General features: G+C 31.9%; 3 protein-coding genes across 4 annotated transcripts; 2 read left to right on the forward strand and 1 right to left on the reverse strand.

Annotated features, from left to right (window-relative positions):
- The first annotated feature begins 1,874 nt into the window (after positions 1 to 1,874).
- Positions 1,875 to 3,844, forward strand: LOC138934700 (thioredoxin domain-containing protein 9). Of its 2 annotated transcripts, none has more exons than XM_070298713.1 (4): positions 1,875 to 2,069; positions 2,454 to 2,632; positions 2,843 to 3,044; positions 3,129 to 3,844. In XM_070298713.1, exons 2-4 carry the CDS (start codon positions 2,456 to 2,458, stop codon positions 3,389 to 3,391), a joined length of 642 nt encoding a protein of 213 aa, XP_070154814.1. In that variant the 5' UTR covers positions 1,875 to 2,069; positions 2,454 to 2,455; the 3' UTR covers positions 3,392 to 3,844. The 2 variants fall into 2 exon arrangements, with proteins under 2 accessions (XP_070154814.1, XP_070154813.1); XM_070298712.1 differs by lacking the exon at positions 1,875 to 2,069 and adding an exon at positions 2,083 to 2,267.
- Positions 3,845 to 4,686: 842 nt separating this feature from the next.
- Scm (Polycomb protein Scm) lies at positions 4,687 to 12,397 on the reverse strand. Its single transcript, XM_070298931.1, has 8 exons — positions 12,055 to 12,397; positions 11,529 to 11,819; positions 10,581 to 10,816; positions 9,823 to 10,390; positions 9,487 to 9,675; positions 8,850 to 9,389; positions 5,360 to 5,514; positions 4,687 to 5,280 (listed from the first exon to the last, which is right to left on the reverse strand). Exons 1-8 carry the CDS (start codon positions 12,080 to 12,082, stop codon positions 5,146 to 5,148), a joined length of 2,142 nt encoding a protein of 713 aa, XP_070155032.1. The 5' UTR covers positions 12,083 to 12,397; the 3' UTR covers positions 4,687 to 5,145.
- A 5,668-nt stretch (positions 12,398 to 18,065) lies between these two features.
- Positions 18,066 to 18,557, forward strand: LOC138935150 (uncharacterized). Its single transcript, XM_070299577.1, has one exon. It carries the CDS (start codon positions 18,066 to 18,068, stop codon positions 18,555 to 18,557), a length of 492 nt encoding a protein of 163 aa, XP_070155678.1.
- Positions 18,558 to 19,093: the final 536 nt, after the last annotated feature.

Below are 19,093 nucleotides of genomic sequence, written 5' to 3' on the forward strand. Positions count from 1 at the left end.
CATACGTCTTCAATTTCTTTTGTTAATAATAAAAAAAAGAATTTGTAATATAAAATAAATGTTTTTAAAAAGATACATATTATTATCACATACATTGAAATATAACTATTATCTCCAATTAGATAAATTGAAATATAAATATAAATATTATCTCTAACACATTTTTATAAAAATTATGTGTAATTATAATGTTATTTTCAATATCAGTAAGTGATTTTCTTGGTATTAATTAATATATAATTATAATTAATATATTATTATATATATAATTTTCGAAAGTACAATCATTTTCGAGATAATTTAAAAGACTTGTATATCACAATTTCTTCATAGGCATTATACAAACAATATATCAATTTTATTAATCATATATCATATGACAATGTATCATATCACAAATGTAATAAATTAATTACATGTATCAAAGTGTGATAAAAGATAAGAAAGAATATATAACTTATAAATAGTCATAACCCAGACAGCACAAAACATCCTCAGGATCATCCTGAATATGTCCAGGATGGTTCAGGACATTTGTAGGATGTTTTAAGATATTATTATAAATATATTTATAAAAGTTTAATATGCATACATAATTATTTTTAGTTGTGTCGGCTATTTTATATAATTTAAAAATCTTAAGTATTATAATAAGTATTAATGTCCTATAAATGTCCACTGGATAACCCCTGGATGTCTGTAGGATATATCTGCCCTGTCTATTATATTGGATGTCTTTTGGATTTCCAGAGGACATATACATGTGCAATTAATTGTTAACGTTAATTTCGTTTAATATTAATAATTGAATTTGATGCGCACATTTTCAGATATCCAAAATTATTATTTATTTAATATTTCATGAGAAATGTTACTGTTCGCAACATTCTAAAAACTTTACAAACAATAGTATTTAACCGCTAGTTCGTTTGTTTACCGCTATGCGACACGCGAACTCGTATTTGAGATTTGGTCATGAGAATTATATAAAGCTTGCAAAGAGCAACTGACAGGAAATTACAAATGTAATTATTTTCTATCAGTTCAATTTCTGATGCAATCCCAACATAGGGAATTCAGATATTGGATTGTTTAGAAAATATTACACAACTCAAACCCGGGAGCCAAACCTAAAATATTAAAGAACGGTGAACTATTTTTAATATTAGATTTTTAATATTAGATTTTTAATTGGTAGTAAATAACAAAACATAATTTTAATTTATATTTAAATTTTAAAATTTGCTCCTTGAAACATACGAAAAATATCCCTAACATATCCTATAAAAATCCTTAGGATGTTCCACAGGATCTCCCTGGATTCTCCAGAGGTTAATATACGGCTATCATTTACTCTTCCTCAGGACATCCAGAGGAGATCTGAGGATTACAATGGGATATCCTGAGGATATCCTACATGTATGTCCTGGATGCCCTTTGGACGTCCTAAGGATATCCTTGTGCTGTCTGGGATATGTTAAAACATACTATGCGCACGAAAAATATTGCGTGAAACTAAAAAAAAAACGAAATATATTAATTAATTCGTATACGCTTAATATATTTCTTATCTATCATTTATGGATGTAGAATGTGTGGACCATAGTCAAAAAGTGGATGTATTAGCATAGACATGAACCAAAATGACCGACAGTATCGAAAAATGGGTGTATAGTAGCACGGACATGAACCAAATGACCGACAGTACCGAAAAGTGGATGTGGGTAAGTGTTTCCAATTTCTAAAAGTGGATGCACGGCACTGCTCTACGGCCTAGAAAAAGCGTCCCACGAAAATCGCCGGCATTGCTTCTCTCTGGTACTACTACTATCGAAAAAATCGAAAAGCTGATGTAGCACGGATATGAACCAGATGACCGACAGTATGGAAAATGGATGTAGCACAGACATGAGCCATATGGAGATTTGACCGACAGTACCGAAAAATGGATGTGGGAAAGTGTTTCCAATTCCTAAAAGTGGATGCACGGCGCTGCTCTACGGCCTAAGAAAAAGCGTCCCGTGAAAATCGCCGGCATTGCCTCATTGCCTCTTTCAGGCTTCTCTCTGGTATATAGTTCAGTGGTTCTACTCTGCTTCTATATATGGTTAAGTTCCTTAACTTTTCGAGGTGAAAAGTGAATTAAATTGTGGTACTTTATCTCGCCAGAACATAGAAATTTATAGAAGAAAAAAATAATAGTGAATTAAAAGTCGAGTTGATTAAATTCTCACTGTATTAAAGAACAAAATTTTAAAACATTGAATGTGAGTGATAAATTTAATTAAAATTAATTAATGACGATATTTCTTTTAATAATATTTTTAATTTCATATTTAATGTTAATAGCTTTGAAAACTATCTGTTTGTATTTTACATCATTAGTTTTTAATTATATAATATTGGCGAAAATCTAATAGATTTAATAAAATGTACAAATATTTCTCTGACAGAAATGGAGGCTGTAATTCAACAAAAAGTCATAGATGTTGCCAATCATGTTGAGCAGCAATTAGATGCAGAGTTGGAAAAATTAGATAATTTGGATATTAGTGATTATGAGAAGATACGTGCACACAGATTAAATGAATTAAAGCAAATGCAAAAACAAAAACAGAATTGGCTGTCTTTGGTAATATATCATCATATATGTAACAAAAAATATTAATATATCAAAAATAGTAACATAATCATGATATATGTAAAAAAAATACACATAATATTTATTATTAGATTTCTGATATTGTATTAAGGAAAAATGTTATATAATATGTTAAATAAAAGAAATATTCAAATGTATATTAAAATATAGTATGTTATATATAATTATATATTATTACAGGGTCATGGAGAATATACAGAGATATATGATGAGAAAGAATTCTTTGAAATATCCAAGAAGTCAGAAAATATCGCCTGTTTATTTTATAAAGATGATTCTCAACGATGTAAAATTGTAGATTATCATTTCAAGATTCTTGCAAAAAGACACATTGAAGCAAGATTCTGTAAATTAAATGTAGAAAGATGTCCATTTTTAACTGGTATTATTAAGATATCTGTCTAAAATATTATAGGAATATAGTATATTTATTGTGTTATATATAATGCATATTTATACATTACAGAACGATTACGGATTAAAATTATACCTACAATCACGCTAATTGTGAATGGTAAAACTAAGGATTATATCGTAGGCTTTACTGAATTAGGGAATTGCGATGATTTTTCTACAGAAATGTTGGAGTGTCGTCTAGCACAATCTGGTGTAATTAATTATGATGATGATTTACATTCTTCAGGAACTGGCAAAAAGCCATTTATATTTAAACCTTCAAAGCCTAAGACCATTAAGGGACACAATTCAGATGATTCTGATGATGATTAAAACTGTATTCAAATATGAAAATTTATACATATTTTTCACAATTTACTTCATGCATTAAATTTAATTATTATGCTTTTCTTGTTTAATAGTAAGCTGAACATTTTTTATAATAAAAAAAAATTAATGGTATTCTGTATTCTAACATATTTGGGATTATTTATTTATGGCACAATAGCTAGAATCATAAATTGTGCCAATTTTCATTACTAATTTTTTTTTATTTTTGCTTATTTATCTATGAACACATTCTAAATTATATATATATATTTTTATATCAAAATATCTTAAACTTATATATATCAAATTAGACTTTCCACATAAAATGTAATTTAGATTCTATTAAAATAAAGTTACTTTAACAATTCTATTATATATATTTCATAATATTTTCAATATTGTAATATAAATATATATTTAATTATTATATAGTGAGAAGAAAAGGAGCTTCCTTAAGTAGAATTTAGAGAGAGAAAAGGAAAAAAAAAAGAAAATTTATATCTTTAAAGTGAATTTACATATGTTTGAAACATTACAAAATAATATAAAATAGATCATAATATAAATGTTTAATTTTTATTTATATATTCATAAGATCTTACAAATGAGAGAAATAACATGACACTTTTTGTTTTACAATAGAAAGCAAAAAAATTATATTAGATTTTTGAAACTAATTATAGAATATAGAAAAATAGTAACTTTATATTCCATATTAAACTGCAATATATTGTAAAACATGATAGATTGCTGTACAAGTTATCCAGAATATCACAGTAATAAGAATTGCAGTGATAAAAGAATTATTGTATATATATATCAAATTAATTTTCTAATTTTAAAATGTTCCAAAATATGTATATATACGTTTATCAGTTTACCTTCATAATAAAAAGAATTTTATTATTATAATAAAGCAATTAGTATACTATTGTATTTGTAATTTTGGAGAGTAATTGCATTTAATTACATCATCAAAATTACATTTGAATTATAATGTTACAAAAATCTATGCTCTATCCAATTTTTACAAGAAAAAATATTAACCTATTAACCTATTCAGATTTTCTTATTAAACTTCTTAAATCATGTTAGATAGTTAGATTGATGCATCAATATATGTTGAATAAACATACTGTAATTATTTGTAATTATATCATGTTAAGGAAAATAAAGTAAAATACTAGAAAAACTTTTTAATCTTTCATAATATTATGAACAATTTTTTGTATCAGTATAAGAAGAAAAATTTGTTTACAATATATATGTATTTAAAATATATGATTTAAAAAATTGTAAAATAAGATAAGACGTGAAACTATTTACAAAGTGTAGGAAATATTATTTTTTCTGATCATATATAAGTATACCAACTTCAATATGTTGATAACTGCTTATCTACGTACATGGAATTGAATTAGGCTAATCTATATATAATACTCGTAAGATAATAGTAAATTTAATAACAAAAATATTTGCATTACCACTAATTAATACAAATTTATACTTTTCTGAAATAATGAAACAACAGAACTTCTGACAAGAATCCAAAAGTTCAATTTTGAATTTATCTTAATTAAGCTCTAAAATTGTTAATATATGAAAATTCCGAAAATAAACCATTGTTAATGTATATTCATATTATTTGTAACAATCTATGTATTTTAATTTGTTTCCATTATTGAAAACATAATCTGATTCAGCCAGAGAAATGTATCAATTCAGATTATTTTATACAAATATCATATATGAGATAATCACATAAGCATATGTCTTCTACCTTTAATACGGTTTACCAAATTACAAATTTTAAGTGCTGGCCCAAGTTTTAGCCCCATGTACTTCATCATCATATCACTATTAAGAAGAAGTAAAGCTTTGCCATCAATTTCCTAAAAATTATCATTAATTTTACAATAAGTTATTTAATAAATAAGACATCATAATACTTTTTTGTATTTCATTACTCACATGTTTCCTAAACAAATCTGCATGTTGTCCTAGTGCTGGATCTGTAATGGCAATATAATGTATTACATCTTCAATGGTCCACTCTGCTGGTTCAGTAGAAGGAATGCGATTTGCAGAAGATTCAGATTGAGTAGTAGATGTTGCTGCTTCAAGTTCTAAATGTAAATATATTTTTTAATCACTATGTGTTCTATTTTATAAAAATTAATGTCAATTAATTTCATATTAAAATTCTCCAGATAATCTTTCCTATATATATTATTTTAAATATTTATATATTTTAAGATATTGAGGATTATGTATAATAATAATAATATTATAGGCATGTATAAATCTACACACAACGCGCATGCGCGCGCACACGCACACACACACGCACACATACACACCAGATGATTCAGACTACCCGTGCTAGCAGTTTTTTTCTAAAATATAACGTTACAGAGGCACAGAAAGTTACGAAAACATTTTTCATTACTAATGGGCACCCAAAGTAATCATTATTAGTGATGATTCCATTTTTTGAGACAAACCGGAAGTAGGTGTTAGTGCAGTCAATTTTGAAATCTCAAATATGGAACATAGGTCGAATGGAATATCACTGGATAGAGTTTTGAGAGAGAGAGAGAGGGGGGGGGAGTGAGTGGAAGAGCGGGAGGGGAGAGAAAGAGGGAGTGGAGAGGGGTGGGAGAGGATAGGAGGGAGGTACGGATAGAGAGAAAGAGAGAGGGGAGAAAGAGGGAGAGACAGAGGGGCAGGAGGGAGAGGGAGAGAGAAAGAGGGGAAGGAGGGAGAGGGAGAGAGAGAGAGAGAGAGAAAGGGGAAGGAGGGAGATGGGGGAGAGAGAGAGAGAGAGAATATTTACTACACTTTATTCAATTGTTTCTTATATCTTCCCTTCGAGAAAAACGTTTGAATGTGTGCATGCCTGCAATAATTTACAAATGCTCGAAGTGTTTACCATCTTAATGCACACATTGCTGTATAATGCAACCTTTTTTAATACTGTCAGTAGCTCGAAGGACTTCCTGGATGGAACAAAAGAATATTTAAGTGTTCTGATACTTAATATTAAAAATGTCCCTACTTTCAAGTCTCTAACTATCGCGATTTTGGAAGTTATCTATATCCGTCGAAGCCAGCAGTCGTCTCGATATCATTATTAAATAAAGTTCGATAAACACAATTCGCGTAGTCCAATGCGTTAAAGCTATTCATTAAATAGTGTCAGAACACTTTTAAGTTCTTTTGTTTTGTTCCATCAGAAAGTCCTATAAGCTACTCATGGTGTTAAAATACGGTTGCGGCAATGTGTGCATCAAAGTGACAGGCATATCGAGCACTTGTAAATGATTGTAAACATCCATACATTCAAACATTTTCCAGATTTTCTGTAAGAGATAATTGAATTACGTTTGTAATTTTTTTTTCAAAGCTCTATCCAATGATACCCCTTTCGAGCCATGTTCTTATTTGAAATTTCAAAATTAAACCAAGTTACTTCTAATTCCCGTTTGTTTAAAAAAATGGAACCATCACCAATAATCACTTTGGATGCTCATTTAGGAAAATTTTTACGGATACAACGATGTATGATACAATGTAAATATTTTATATATTATATGAGTTTTATCGACTTGAAATATCGCGGGCGATGTCTAACGTTATGGCCAACTTCTGACTTATGCATTAGAAATTGACATATGTTATGTTGTCATTTGATCATAATATTCAATACGAAGTTGTATTCGTTTCAAACAGTGCTCCAACTTTTATCATATCGAAATATTCACGTTATTATAAAAAGATTATAGATTCCTCTTTTTTCGTTAACACAGATAATTTTTGGAAACAATCATTATGCTCACAATAGAGTTCAATTTTAACCCATTTAATTTGATATATTTTTGTTATGTTCTATCTCTCTTTTAGTTTAAAAGATAAAAAGCGATGGCCACTTTTGATAGGACACCTTGTGTGTGTGTGTGTGTGTACATACGTGTGTATGTACGTACGTATGTATGTATGTACGTATATATGCACGTGTGTATGTACGTATATATATACGTGTGTGCGTGCGTGCGTGCGTGAGTGTACATATGAAGATATAATATATTATATTATGCAGGGTGTCCTAGACCACCCGTATACCCCTTTTCTTTCAAAAACTAAGCATTTTAGAGAAAAACGTTTTCAACAAAAATTGTATGGTTTTGAGGGGAACATAAGATGGTGTCATTGGTTTGATCTTGGATGACATCGTTAAGGTCAAGTCAAGGACACCTTTAATTTCTTAAATGGGACCCCCTATTTTTTATTGCATATTCTTATAGCTTATGTCGAGAGCTTTCCAAAACACTATAATAAAGTATTTTTTTAGTTATTTTGTATTTTAATCTGACATATTTTGATATAAAAAATTAAATATCTTGTAAAATATTTAGTTTTCGATAATCTTACCGTAATACTTTTATGCACAGAATAATGAGACAAATCAATTAAAAAATAATTGTTTTTAAGAAAATTATTTACAATGTATTTTTTAAAACAATTATTTGTTTTTTTTTTGCACTAATTGATTTGTCTTATTATTCTGTACATAAAAGTATTACGGTAAGATTATCGAAAACTAAATATTTTACAAGATATTTAATTTTTTATATCAAAATATGTCAGATTAAAATATAAAATAACTCAAAAAGTGCTTAATGAAAAAATACTTTATTATAGTGTTTTGGAAAGCTCTCGAAGTAAGCTATAAGAATATGCAATAAAAAATAGGGGGTTCCATTTAAGAAATTAAAGGTGTCCTTGACTTGACCTTAACGATGCCATCCAAGGTCAAACCAATGACACCATCTTCTGTTCCCCTCAAAACCATACAATTTTTAAAACAAAATGGGGAAAAAGCATACAATTTTTGTTCAAAACGTTTTTCTCTACAATGCTTAGTTTTTGAAAGAAAAGGGGTGTACGGGTGGTCTAGGACACCCTGTATATAGGGTTTTTCAAAAGTCCCATATGATATGGTTAATACAGAAATTGTAAAGTTTGAATGATTCACATACATATGCATGCATGCACACACATATACACAATACTAGAGATATAAATCTAACCATGCAATCTTCACATGATATATCTTGTTTAATGCTTATTCCGATGGTATTTAAACTTTAAGAACTTCTAACTCATGGAGTTCCCAACAAAAAAAGTTTATTTGTTTATTTTGAAAATGTCTTGCCATCAGCTACAAGAAAATGCAATAAAAAATTGAACTTTCATTCAAAAAATTCTTGTTTTTCATCTGACCTTGATGATACTAATCAAGATCAAAGCGATATCATTCTAATAGAATCATTCAAACCTCACAACTTTTGTATGAACCATTTTCTCTGGAAATGAGACGTTTCAATAATATTTGATCATTTCATGACTTTTACACATCCTGTATATATATTAAAATTTTGTACAAGATTGGAATAATTACCAGGAACAGACTTGCGAGATTGTTTTGCAAGTGTAGGAGATGATACTGTTGAATTATTTGTACTTTGTACAGTGCTTTGCTGTTGTTGAGTAGTAGATTTTAAGTTTTGTTGATTTTGTGATGACCACCTTCTTTTTTCTGCTATTATGTTATTTGCTTCATCATTATTAGTAGATTGTGGTTGTTGTGTACTAGGACATTTGTTGCAAGCCTCTTTTCTTCTTACTAACATGTGTTCACATGCACATAGATTTTCGAGTTGCCGTCTAATATATATATAAAAATCTTCTTCTTCCAGAAAAATCGGTAATCTAACAGAGGCAGGTTTACTTTCCAGAGTCAAGTTTATGGTTTCACCTTCACCACGTTTCAACAAGCTCAACATTTGTCTAGGACTCATGGCTGCCATTAAAAATGCTTGAAAGATTTCTCTTGCAACATTTAGTATAGGACCAATACCAAATTGTGCTGGCATGGCTTTCACTTTTCGAGGATCAAAATATGGTCCACAAGAACAATTATGATTGACATAAATTGTAACTGCAATGTACAATTATGTTATATTCTTTGAATCTAATTCTTACATGTATTTTATTATGTTTTTTCACATTATGTGTTTGAGACAGAATTTACTAACCATTTTCAAGTGCATGTGGTTTTATATTGGCTGTACTAGTATCAGGTTCTGTAGCTGGCTGTGGTGGTGCACTGGAACCTGCAGGGCTCACTAATGCGACTGCTGGTTCCCTGCTAGTATTATTTCCAGAAACTGCCATTACTAACAAAACATTACTAGCTCTGGATTTAAATCTATTAGGACCTGTTGCTGTATTAATTAAAATTGCAAAAATTATTAACAGAAAATTGTGTATGAATTATAGAATTTAAATATATTATATGTACATATAATAGTGCAAAACATATCTATAATATATTGATTAATTTTGGAAATTATATTCAATCTCTCTCGTACATTTTTGCCTTGGTGGTTGCAACGGGTGTCCGCTTTTAAAGCACCAACCTGCAGGGAAAATATCTCGGGAATCGTAACGACACCAATAATCAAAAGCACCACGCCAACCATCAAATGTAATATGTATCATATCATCCTTAACTGCACCGACAGTTGCGGTGCATATAAGTTGAGGATTTTTTTTATCAATAGCTTCTAACTTATGTCCGACTTCGAACATATTAGAACGCGGTGTCTTTGGTTCGCGTTTGAATACTTTTGCTGGTGCCATTTCGGCACCGTTCAAAGTTTTTAGAAGGAACATTGGCCAGCTGGAAGCATTCATCCGGAAGCCTAACGGAGGTTGAAGCATCCCACCAGATTTCTCACAATGACCTATCGGATGTATCTCATTACTGTCAACCAATCGCCAGAAATCATTTTTATTATCAGAACCGTCTAATCTTAATCTCAACCGAGGTCCAAGAACGCCCACTACAGTGGCAATACAAGTTGATGTTAAGTTTCGTGGATCTAATGCTTCTAATTTCATATTGATTTTAAATTCGTTTGTTGGCGGCACCTCATGCTGAAATAAAAATATATAATATAAATTCTATATATTAAATTATTTTGAGAATAAATAAAAATATATTTATTTACTTATATTAACTTTCTATATTAAAAAAATAAAACTCAGTATATAAATTAAGAGTCACAAATAATGTTTAATAGAGAAATATATATATATATATAGAATTATTTATATTACTCTGTACCTGTTTGAAACATTCAACTGGCGCTGCTGTACTCTTTGTTTCTCTTAAGTAAAGATCCCAATCAAAAGTCTGATAGGTTTCATATTGAAATGGTCCAGTAGATGTTGATGGTGAATGAGATATGGTTGTGTGATTATTCGTATTTGTATAAGACTGTGTAGTTGATGCTACATTACTGCTACTTGGTAATCCAGATGGAGCAGGAGATTGTGCAGGTGATGCCAGATCCCTATTACCTGTAAATTCCATATATATATATATATATATATATGTAGAGTGTCCTGAAACTACCATATCTCCTCTTAATAGCAGATCCCTTAGAACATTTTAAGACGAAAATCCTAATATAAAATTGTCGATGCTATAATAGTTTTGAAACGGGAAGCGATTATATTTTATAAATAATAGGGCTGAGATTTCGCGCGCTCAGGCACGGTGAAATAATAAGTAAAAAAAGTACTTCTATGAATAAAGCGCTTTTTTATAATATTATGATCACTGTATAAATTTACAATAACATTGTCATGTTTTCCCGCTTCTCTATACATTGTATTAGTACATTCTTTTTACGAATAATGAATGTAAGAACTAAAGGGATCTTAAAAATGATTCAAGTAAAAATTTGCAACACGTTTCAATTTTAGCTGTCAAAGTGGTCGATCAATGTTACCATGAAGGTATATATTATTTCGCCGTACCTGAGCGTGTGAAATCTCTATCATTCGTAAAGTATAATCACTTTCCGTTTAAAAACTATTATAGCCTCGAGAGACTATTATAATCGACATTTTTGTATTAGGATTTTTGTCTTGGAATGTTTTAAAGAATCTGCCATTAAGAGGAACTATGATAGTTTTAGGGCACCCTGTATATATACATATATATGTTATTGTTATACAAATAGAATGTTCTTTTATGTAAATTAATAGAAAATATATACCCACTCACTTTTCTTTGTGTCAACTTGGTTCTCCTTTTTTTGATATGCATTTAAACAGAATGAAGAGCAAAAATCTTTTGTCGAACCTTCCTTCTGTTCTAATCTGACAGGTGTACTTCTAATCACATTGTCACATTGTACACACGCACCTCGTGCATAAGTCTTACGAGATTCAGACAGACATGTTTCCGAACAGAATTCCTTCTTGCCGTGTTGAGTAGGAAGAACATATTTCAATGGTTGTTTTGTCTCTCCGCACCATGTGCAAGAACTCTTTGATTTTGGTGGTCGACCTGGACCTATAGTAAATATATTCAAATTTAATTAAACTTCTTTCTTTTTTTTGCATTTTCTTTGTACTTGTTAATCAAAATGTATAACCAAATATATATATATATATATCTCTCTAAAAAAGGTACGTTACTTGCATATATATATAAAATAACTTTGAAATGAAGTAATAACGAGATACATATAAAGTGAATAATCGATGCAAGAGTTTACAAGGTTATTTTTACAAATATTTTCACGTACCTCGTATTTTGCTCTGCGTGGACGACATGTTTCCGCATATAAGGGCAATGATTAAGAGTGAAATCGCTACTAAAGCTAGCTAGTATAGCCAGACAAAATCATGTTCGCGTATGTAAAATCGAAATAAATTTCGAAGCTGTCGCAAGATTGGGACAACGACGAAAATCTTACACAAAGGCAGATCACCACTGCTAACAGCCGTATAAGAGGCAAAATATTTTTTCTTACGGACTTCTCTATTTATTGTAATTTGATCTGTTGCCAGAATATACAGCATGCAATCAAAATAATTTATATATTGAGCATTATAAGCTATTGTATCAGTCCGCCATATTGCTTCAATTTGGCCGCGCAATCCGCGCATAACAGCGCGAACGAGGAGTAAAATAAAAAGCAGGCGGTTTACGTCATCGAGATAATATAAATCTGTTTTTTTGACTATATTATATTTTATTGAAAATTTAAAACAAGATATATTTATAATAACTAAATATTTTCGAAAGAAAAGGAAAGAAGAATAAAAATTAGAAGAAAAAATGCAAGAAGTGCAGTTAAAAAGAACAGATCTACATGGGTGCGTTCAGAAATGCTACGCGTGGGGTAAAAAAGCGTTTAATTGATCAATCAGCAAAAGATTAATTGACAAAAGTAACTAAGGATGTTTTCCAGCAAGGTACACAGATGATATAATATAACACACAATACATACCACATGATTGGCTGTCAAACGAAGAAATTTAAAATTCTGAATTTAATAGCCAATCGTGTGATATTAGGCGTTTTCCAGCAAGGTATATACCCAGTAAGCAATTTGATAACAAATTGTTGCCAAATTGGCATCAAATTCGCTCAAAACTTGGTAACAAATCCAGTGCCATCTGTGTCCGCATTAAGCTTGTGTTTTGGTGACAAAGCTTGTTGACATAACCTGACAGCAAATTGACGGCAAAAACCGAGCAAAGCTTGACATGATTTGACGTCAAATTGATGGCAAAAATCGAGCAAGATCTGCGCAAGACAATCTGATAGCAGATTGTCAGCAAAAACCGAACAAATTCTGCAGCTTTTGGCCATTCATATAAAAGTATATATTTAAATAGATTTAAAGCCTTAACCCTAAGTAACAAAATGATGATAAGTTTTGGTCATAAAATGACCATTAGATAATTAGACATTATATAAAATCATATATTAATATGTTAAAACATATAGGTAAATTCAAATAACTTAATTTATAAAATTAAAGATCTTTTTGGACAGAAATTGTTTGAATAAGTGAAAATCAAACAATTATCTGTCCGATTTGCAAAAAATCAATTCAATATCTGAATTTCCTGTATAAGAATTGTGTCAAAAATTGAACTGATAGAAATATATATATTATAATATTATTAGCATTTTGTAGGCTTTATATACACTCATGACAAGAATTTGAATACGGGTATAGATAATGAATAAAGCGCCGCATAGCGATAAGCGACTGAACTATTTTATAACACTTTGTAATAAGCTGCAGATTTTGTTCGGTTTTTGCTGCCAATTTGCCATCAGATTGCGCACTCTAGATCCTGCTCAGTTTTTGCCGACAATCTGATGTCAGTCATGTCAGCAAGCTTTGCTCGGTTTCTGCCGCCAATTTGCTGTGTAGTTATGTTAGCAAGCTTTGCTTGATTCTTGCCGGCAATCTGCCAGCTTAATCGGTAATAACAACTCTTGTACCAAATTTGTAGCCTTTTTGCTGACAATAATTTGTAGCAAGCACTTGGCAATATCTGTTAGAACAGACCTGGCTGACTGGGTAGTCATCGACATATCCCAGACAGCACTAAACATCCTCAGGATCATCCTGAATATGTCCAGGACGGTTCAGGACATTTGTAGGATGTTTTAAGATATTATTATAAATATATTTATAAAAGTTTAATATGCATATATAATTATTTTTAGTTGTGTCGGCTATTTTATATAATTTAGAAATCTTAAGTATTATAATAAGTATTAATGTCCTATAAATGTCCACTGGATAACCCCTGGATGTCTGTAGGATATATCTGCCCTGTCTATTATATTGGATGTCTTTTGGATTTCCAGAGAACATATACATCTGCAATTAATTGTTAACATTAATTTCGTTCAATATTAATAATTGAATTTGATGCACACATTTTCATATATCCAAAATTATTATTTATTTAATATTTCATGAGAAATGTTATTGTCCGCAACATTCCAAAAACTTTACAAAAAATAGTATTCAACCGCTAGCTCGTTTGTTCACCGCTATGCGACGTGCAAACTCGTATTTGAGATTGGTCATGAGAATTATATAAAGCTTGCAAAGAGCAACTGACAGGAAATTACAAATGTAATTATTTTCTATCAGTTCAATTTTTGATGCAATCCTAACATAGGGAATTCAGATATTGGATTGTTTAGAAAATATTACACGACTGAAATGCGAAAGCCAAACCTAAAATATTCATGTACAGCACGAAAGCCTCAAATATTAAAGAACGTGAACTATTTTTAATATTAGATTTTTAGTATTGGCAGTAAATAACAAAACATAATTTTAATTTATATTTAAATTTTGAAATTTGCTCTTTGAAACATACAAAAAATATCTCTAACATATCCTATAAAAATCCTTAGGATGTTCCACAGGATCTCCCTGGATTCTCCAGAGGTTAATATACGGCTATCATTTACTCTTCCTCAGGACATCCAGAGGAGATCCGAAGATTAAAATGGGATATCCTAAGGATATCTTGCATATATGTCCCGGATGCCCTTTGGACGTCCTAAGGACATTCTTGTGCTGTCTGGGATATGTTACAAATAATTAATAATATAATGTCTGCCTGTTTATTGTCCAAACCAAATGGGTTAGACAAAGACCCAGTCAGCTACGTCTGTTCTAACAGATATTGCCAAGTGCTTGCTACAAATTATTGTCAGCAAAAAGGCTACAAATTTAGTGCAAGAGTTGTTATTACCGATTAAACTAGCAGATTGCAGACAAGAATCAAGCAAAGCTTGCTAACATAACAGTAGTATATCTACGCCGGTTCTAACTCAGGTCCTCTGAGGGGTGGTGAGGGGCGAAGGAAAACCGCTGCGGGGAGTATGACGTCACGCGGGAGGACCGTGGCAAAACCGATTGGCAAGGGGTCCGCGGGGGAGGGGGAAACCGCATCCTAACCGATAGACGAGGAGTCCGCGGGGAAGAGGGGGACCGCGGCGAAGCCTAGTAGGTGCGAGAGAGATAGCGTGAGGCTTCCGCGAGTAGGTGCGAGAAAGATAACGCGAGGTGTCCGCGAATAGGTGCGAGAGGGATAGCGCGAGGCGTCTGTAATGTGTGGGAGAGGGATAGCGCGAGGAATGCACGTGGATGATACAGCGTTCGTAAGGCGGTGTGAGAGAATTAGCGCGAGGCATGCATGCATGTAGGAGAAGGATAGCGTCCGCATTGGCGTGGGAAAAGGATGACGTTCGCGAGAAAAAGGGAGAAAGAGAGATAACGCGTGGCATGCAGGAGTAAGAAGAGGAAAGAAGGAGGCGCAGAAATAATCAACATTTTATTATATATAATAATAATAATAATAATAATAATAATATTTATTTTACAAAATGTGTATATAATACAAATGTGTGTGTGTGTGTGTGTGTGTGCGCGCGCGCGCGTGTGTATAAAATAATAATAAAATAAAAATAATCAAATAAAAATATAATAATTATAATAATAATAAAAATAATCAAATAAAATTATAATAATAGAAATAATAGTAGAAATATAAAAAAATATAAAATATGTATAATAGGGCGGTGCTCCTTCTGAAACAGAAAAATAAAAGTCTTATTAGTATACTAATTTAATTTTTAATATTTAATATATTACGAATCTTAAAAAGATACTCATAATCAACCCTTCGACCTCTTGTTTGGAGGCTCATCCGATGATTCCTCTATGTCCCCTTCGTAGGGAGCTCGAGATCGAAGACGTGTCTTATTTCAGCATAGAGGCCGTCGGGGCCGTTATCATCTTAGACGTCCTCGGCGATCTCCCGCTCGTGGCGTCGCACCATTCTTACGAATCGCTCAAAGTTTAAGAATCCGAGAATCTGTATGTTGCTCTTACTATTGTGCTATAAAACAAAATTATAATATATTATAATATATATTATAAATAATTAATACAACGTAAAATATGCAAAAATATTACTTAATCTTTGAAACACAACCAGATTTAACAGGGCTCTTAGCAACCTCATCACCAAGTCTTGCGTCCACCACGACGCGTTCAACCGTCCTCTTTGTAATATTAATTCTATTAACGATGGCATTGTTATTAACCTTTGCTTTAACAACATTTTTATGACACTAGACTGTTATAGTTATAGTCGAACACTTTGTGACGGACACAACGGGATAGACATTGTCTCGAACATTTTAGAGTAGGGGATGTATCACTTACAAAGAACGCTTACCTTCTGCACATGATAAGAAGACAAAAGTAAGCACGTTCCCATGAACAATTATCTAAAGTTTTTAACTATGAATAATGTATTATTATAATATGTAAACCACTATCGAACAGCTTTAAACAGCTATCGAATGGCTTTGAACGGTTATCAAACAGCTATCGAACAGCTATTGAACGGCTTTAAACGGCTATTGAACGGCTTTAAACGGCTATCGAACGGCTTTGAACTGTTATCGAATAGCTATTGAACGGTTTTAAACGGCTATCGAACGACTATTGAACGGCTTTTGAACGGCTTTGAACGACTATCGAACGGCTTTGAACAGCTATGAACGGCTATAAACGACTATTGAACGGCAAAAAAGATTATTTATACGCTATTTAAATATTCAAAGTCTATGTCCATGTACTGAAATGTAACATCTGTAGCCTGATAAAACGGCTGACGCCGCTATCTAACGTCACGTACTGAAATTTGATACTCGCGTACTGGGATAAGAAAGGAAAAGGGAAGAATAAAAGAGAATAAAATATATTTTAACAATAGTTTATTCTAAATAATGTTTGGGCAAATCTTTATGATGATTCGTCCACCAATTGAAAATTTTAAATACATTTTGTAAAGCGCAATTTTTTAGATATTTTTCACAGTGCATAGTATTAGTAATATCTAGCTTATTTAACGAAGTGATATCTTCATAGTCCGCATCCAAGGTTTCGATAATAACGTCGTTTCTCGCATCATTGTCAAATATATCGGTCATCCATTCTCGTTTTTTATGTTCTTTAATGTATACGATAGGAGATGCTCTATCTTCCTCTTCCGTCGCACCCATCACAGTTCTCGTAATCAATCGCCGAAGTTGTATGGAACGTTTCCATCCTCCCATTGAAGTCCATGGTGATGCCTGATTAGCCATGAAGCTTGACATCTCTCAGATTTTGTAAGCACACGCCATGGTACATGACTTGCAAAAAAGTAGTGAGAGAGAACACATCCGTTTCTCAGTATCGCTACTTCCTTCACGACAAAGTTTCGCCCGACAATGAATCCATGCAGATCCACAAACGTTGGTGCGATCATGCTGATAATATTACTGTACGATTGCAAGAATGATGTACGACTGCTATCGACCATCAAAATTTCACTCTTTATATATTTTTGACATTGGAGGGAATATTTGCTGATCTATGTAATTTTATGAACTACGAGTGCCACTCGATGCGTCCATATGAACGATTCAACAAAGACTACAATTCCATACTCACAGATATCGATGTATTGAGCAAATATGCGTGGGCTGTACCGCTCAAGAGTAAGAGTGGAAACGAGACGGCTGACACTATCGCAAAGATAATTCGAGACGATGGAAGATATCCGAAAAATTTTCAAACCGACAGAGGAAAAGAATTTTACAACGCAAATGTACAGAAACTCGTGAACAAACACCGTATTAATCATTATGCGACGTACTCTGTCATGCAAGCCTCGGTCGTGAAACGATTCAACCGAACGTTAAAGAGCAATATGTGGAAAATGTTTACGCTTAATAGAAATTACATGGAGTACGCGTTGTCCCGGCTCGTTGGAGAGTATAATGCGCGAAAACATCGCACTATCGGTATGAGACCTATCGATGTTACCCCTGCGATCGTCGATAAACTTTTAAATACGGTATACAGCAACGTAAAGATTGCGGCACTGGCAAGATTCAAAGTAGGCGATCCAGTGAGTAAATTCAAGACCATTTTTGACAAAGATTATACGCCAAATTGGTCGACCAAAGTTTTTAAGATCGTTAAAGTGCAGAAAATTAATCCCGTGACCTATGTACTCGAAGATTCGCGCGGAAAACCCGTCGCCGACGGATTTTACGAGTACGAGTTACAACGCATTGTTAATCCTGACGTACATCTCGTGGAAAAAGTGATACGCAAAAAGGGTGACAAGGTTTATGTGAAATGGCTGGGACTTGATGCTACATACAATTCTTGGATGGATAAAAATAATATATTATAAATAACAATAATACATAAATAACAATAATACATAATATTAAATATATTGTACAAATATAAACAAAATTGTACACCTTATAAAATATATATAATTTACAATAAATATACATATAATTTTAATTTATAAATATATGTAATTTTTATTTACAATAAATATACATGATTTTTAGTATTTTGTAATGTCCTTACGATAGCGTGTCGGTGGTTTCGGGTACGATATACCGCTTATCATCGTACGGACTTAGAGCAATTTTTGTCTCGCGAATAGTGTATACTTCGTGTAATTTAGATATTATACATACTGCTGACGCGTCATTTCAATCTCTTCGTTCAAACACTGTGTCGAACGTTATCGTTCTCGCGACGACGTTACTCTTGACGGCTTTTACCTTTTTCGTATCCTTCTTACCATCTACTCGCATCGCGTATATTTTTGTCCTAAGTCCGACGAATTCGGTCATGATGGCGCCATTATTTTCATCCTTCATTAAACCCGGTATGTTTTTATTCGCGAGCGGTATAGCGTACACATTGTCC

This window comes from Polyergus mexicanus, unplaced genomic scaffold, assembly GCF_030449975.1.
Source record: "Polyergus mexicanus isolate NDT 795.1 unplaced genomic scaffold, iyPolMexi1.0 SCAF_7, whole genome shotgun sequence".
NCBI lineage: Eukaryota > Metazoa > Arthropoda > Insecta > Hymenoptera > Formicidae > Polyergus > Polyergus mexicanus.

Coding starts and splice junctions, on each gene's coding strand:
- LOC138934700 (XM_070298713.1), top strand. CDS start 2,456: ATGGAGGCTGTAATTCAACAAAAAGTCATAGATGTTGCCAATCATGTT. Junction 2,633..2,842: donor AACAGAATTGGCTGTCTTTG/GTAATATATCAT, acceptor ATATTATTACAG/GGTCATGGAGAATATACAGA. Junction 3,045..3,128: donor AAGATGTCCATTTTTAACTG/GTATTATTAAGA, acceptor TATACATTACAG/AACGATTACGGATTAAAATT.
- Scm (XM_070298931.1), bottom strand. CDS start 12,082: ATGTCGTCCACGCAGAGCAAAATACGAG. Junction 10,817..11,528: donor CCAAGTTGACACAAAGAAAA/GTGAGTGGGTAT, acceptor TGGAATTTACAG/GTAATAGGGATCTGGCATCA. Junction 9,676..9,822: donor GCAACCACCAAGGCAAAAAT/GTACGAGAGAGA, acceptor TAATTAATACAG/CAACAGGTCCTAATAGATTT.
- LOC138935150 (XM_070299577.1), top strand. CDS start 18,066: ATGTGGAAAATGTTTACGCTTAATAGAAATTACATGGAGTACGCGTTG.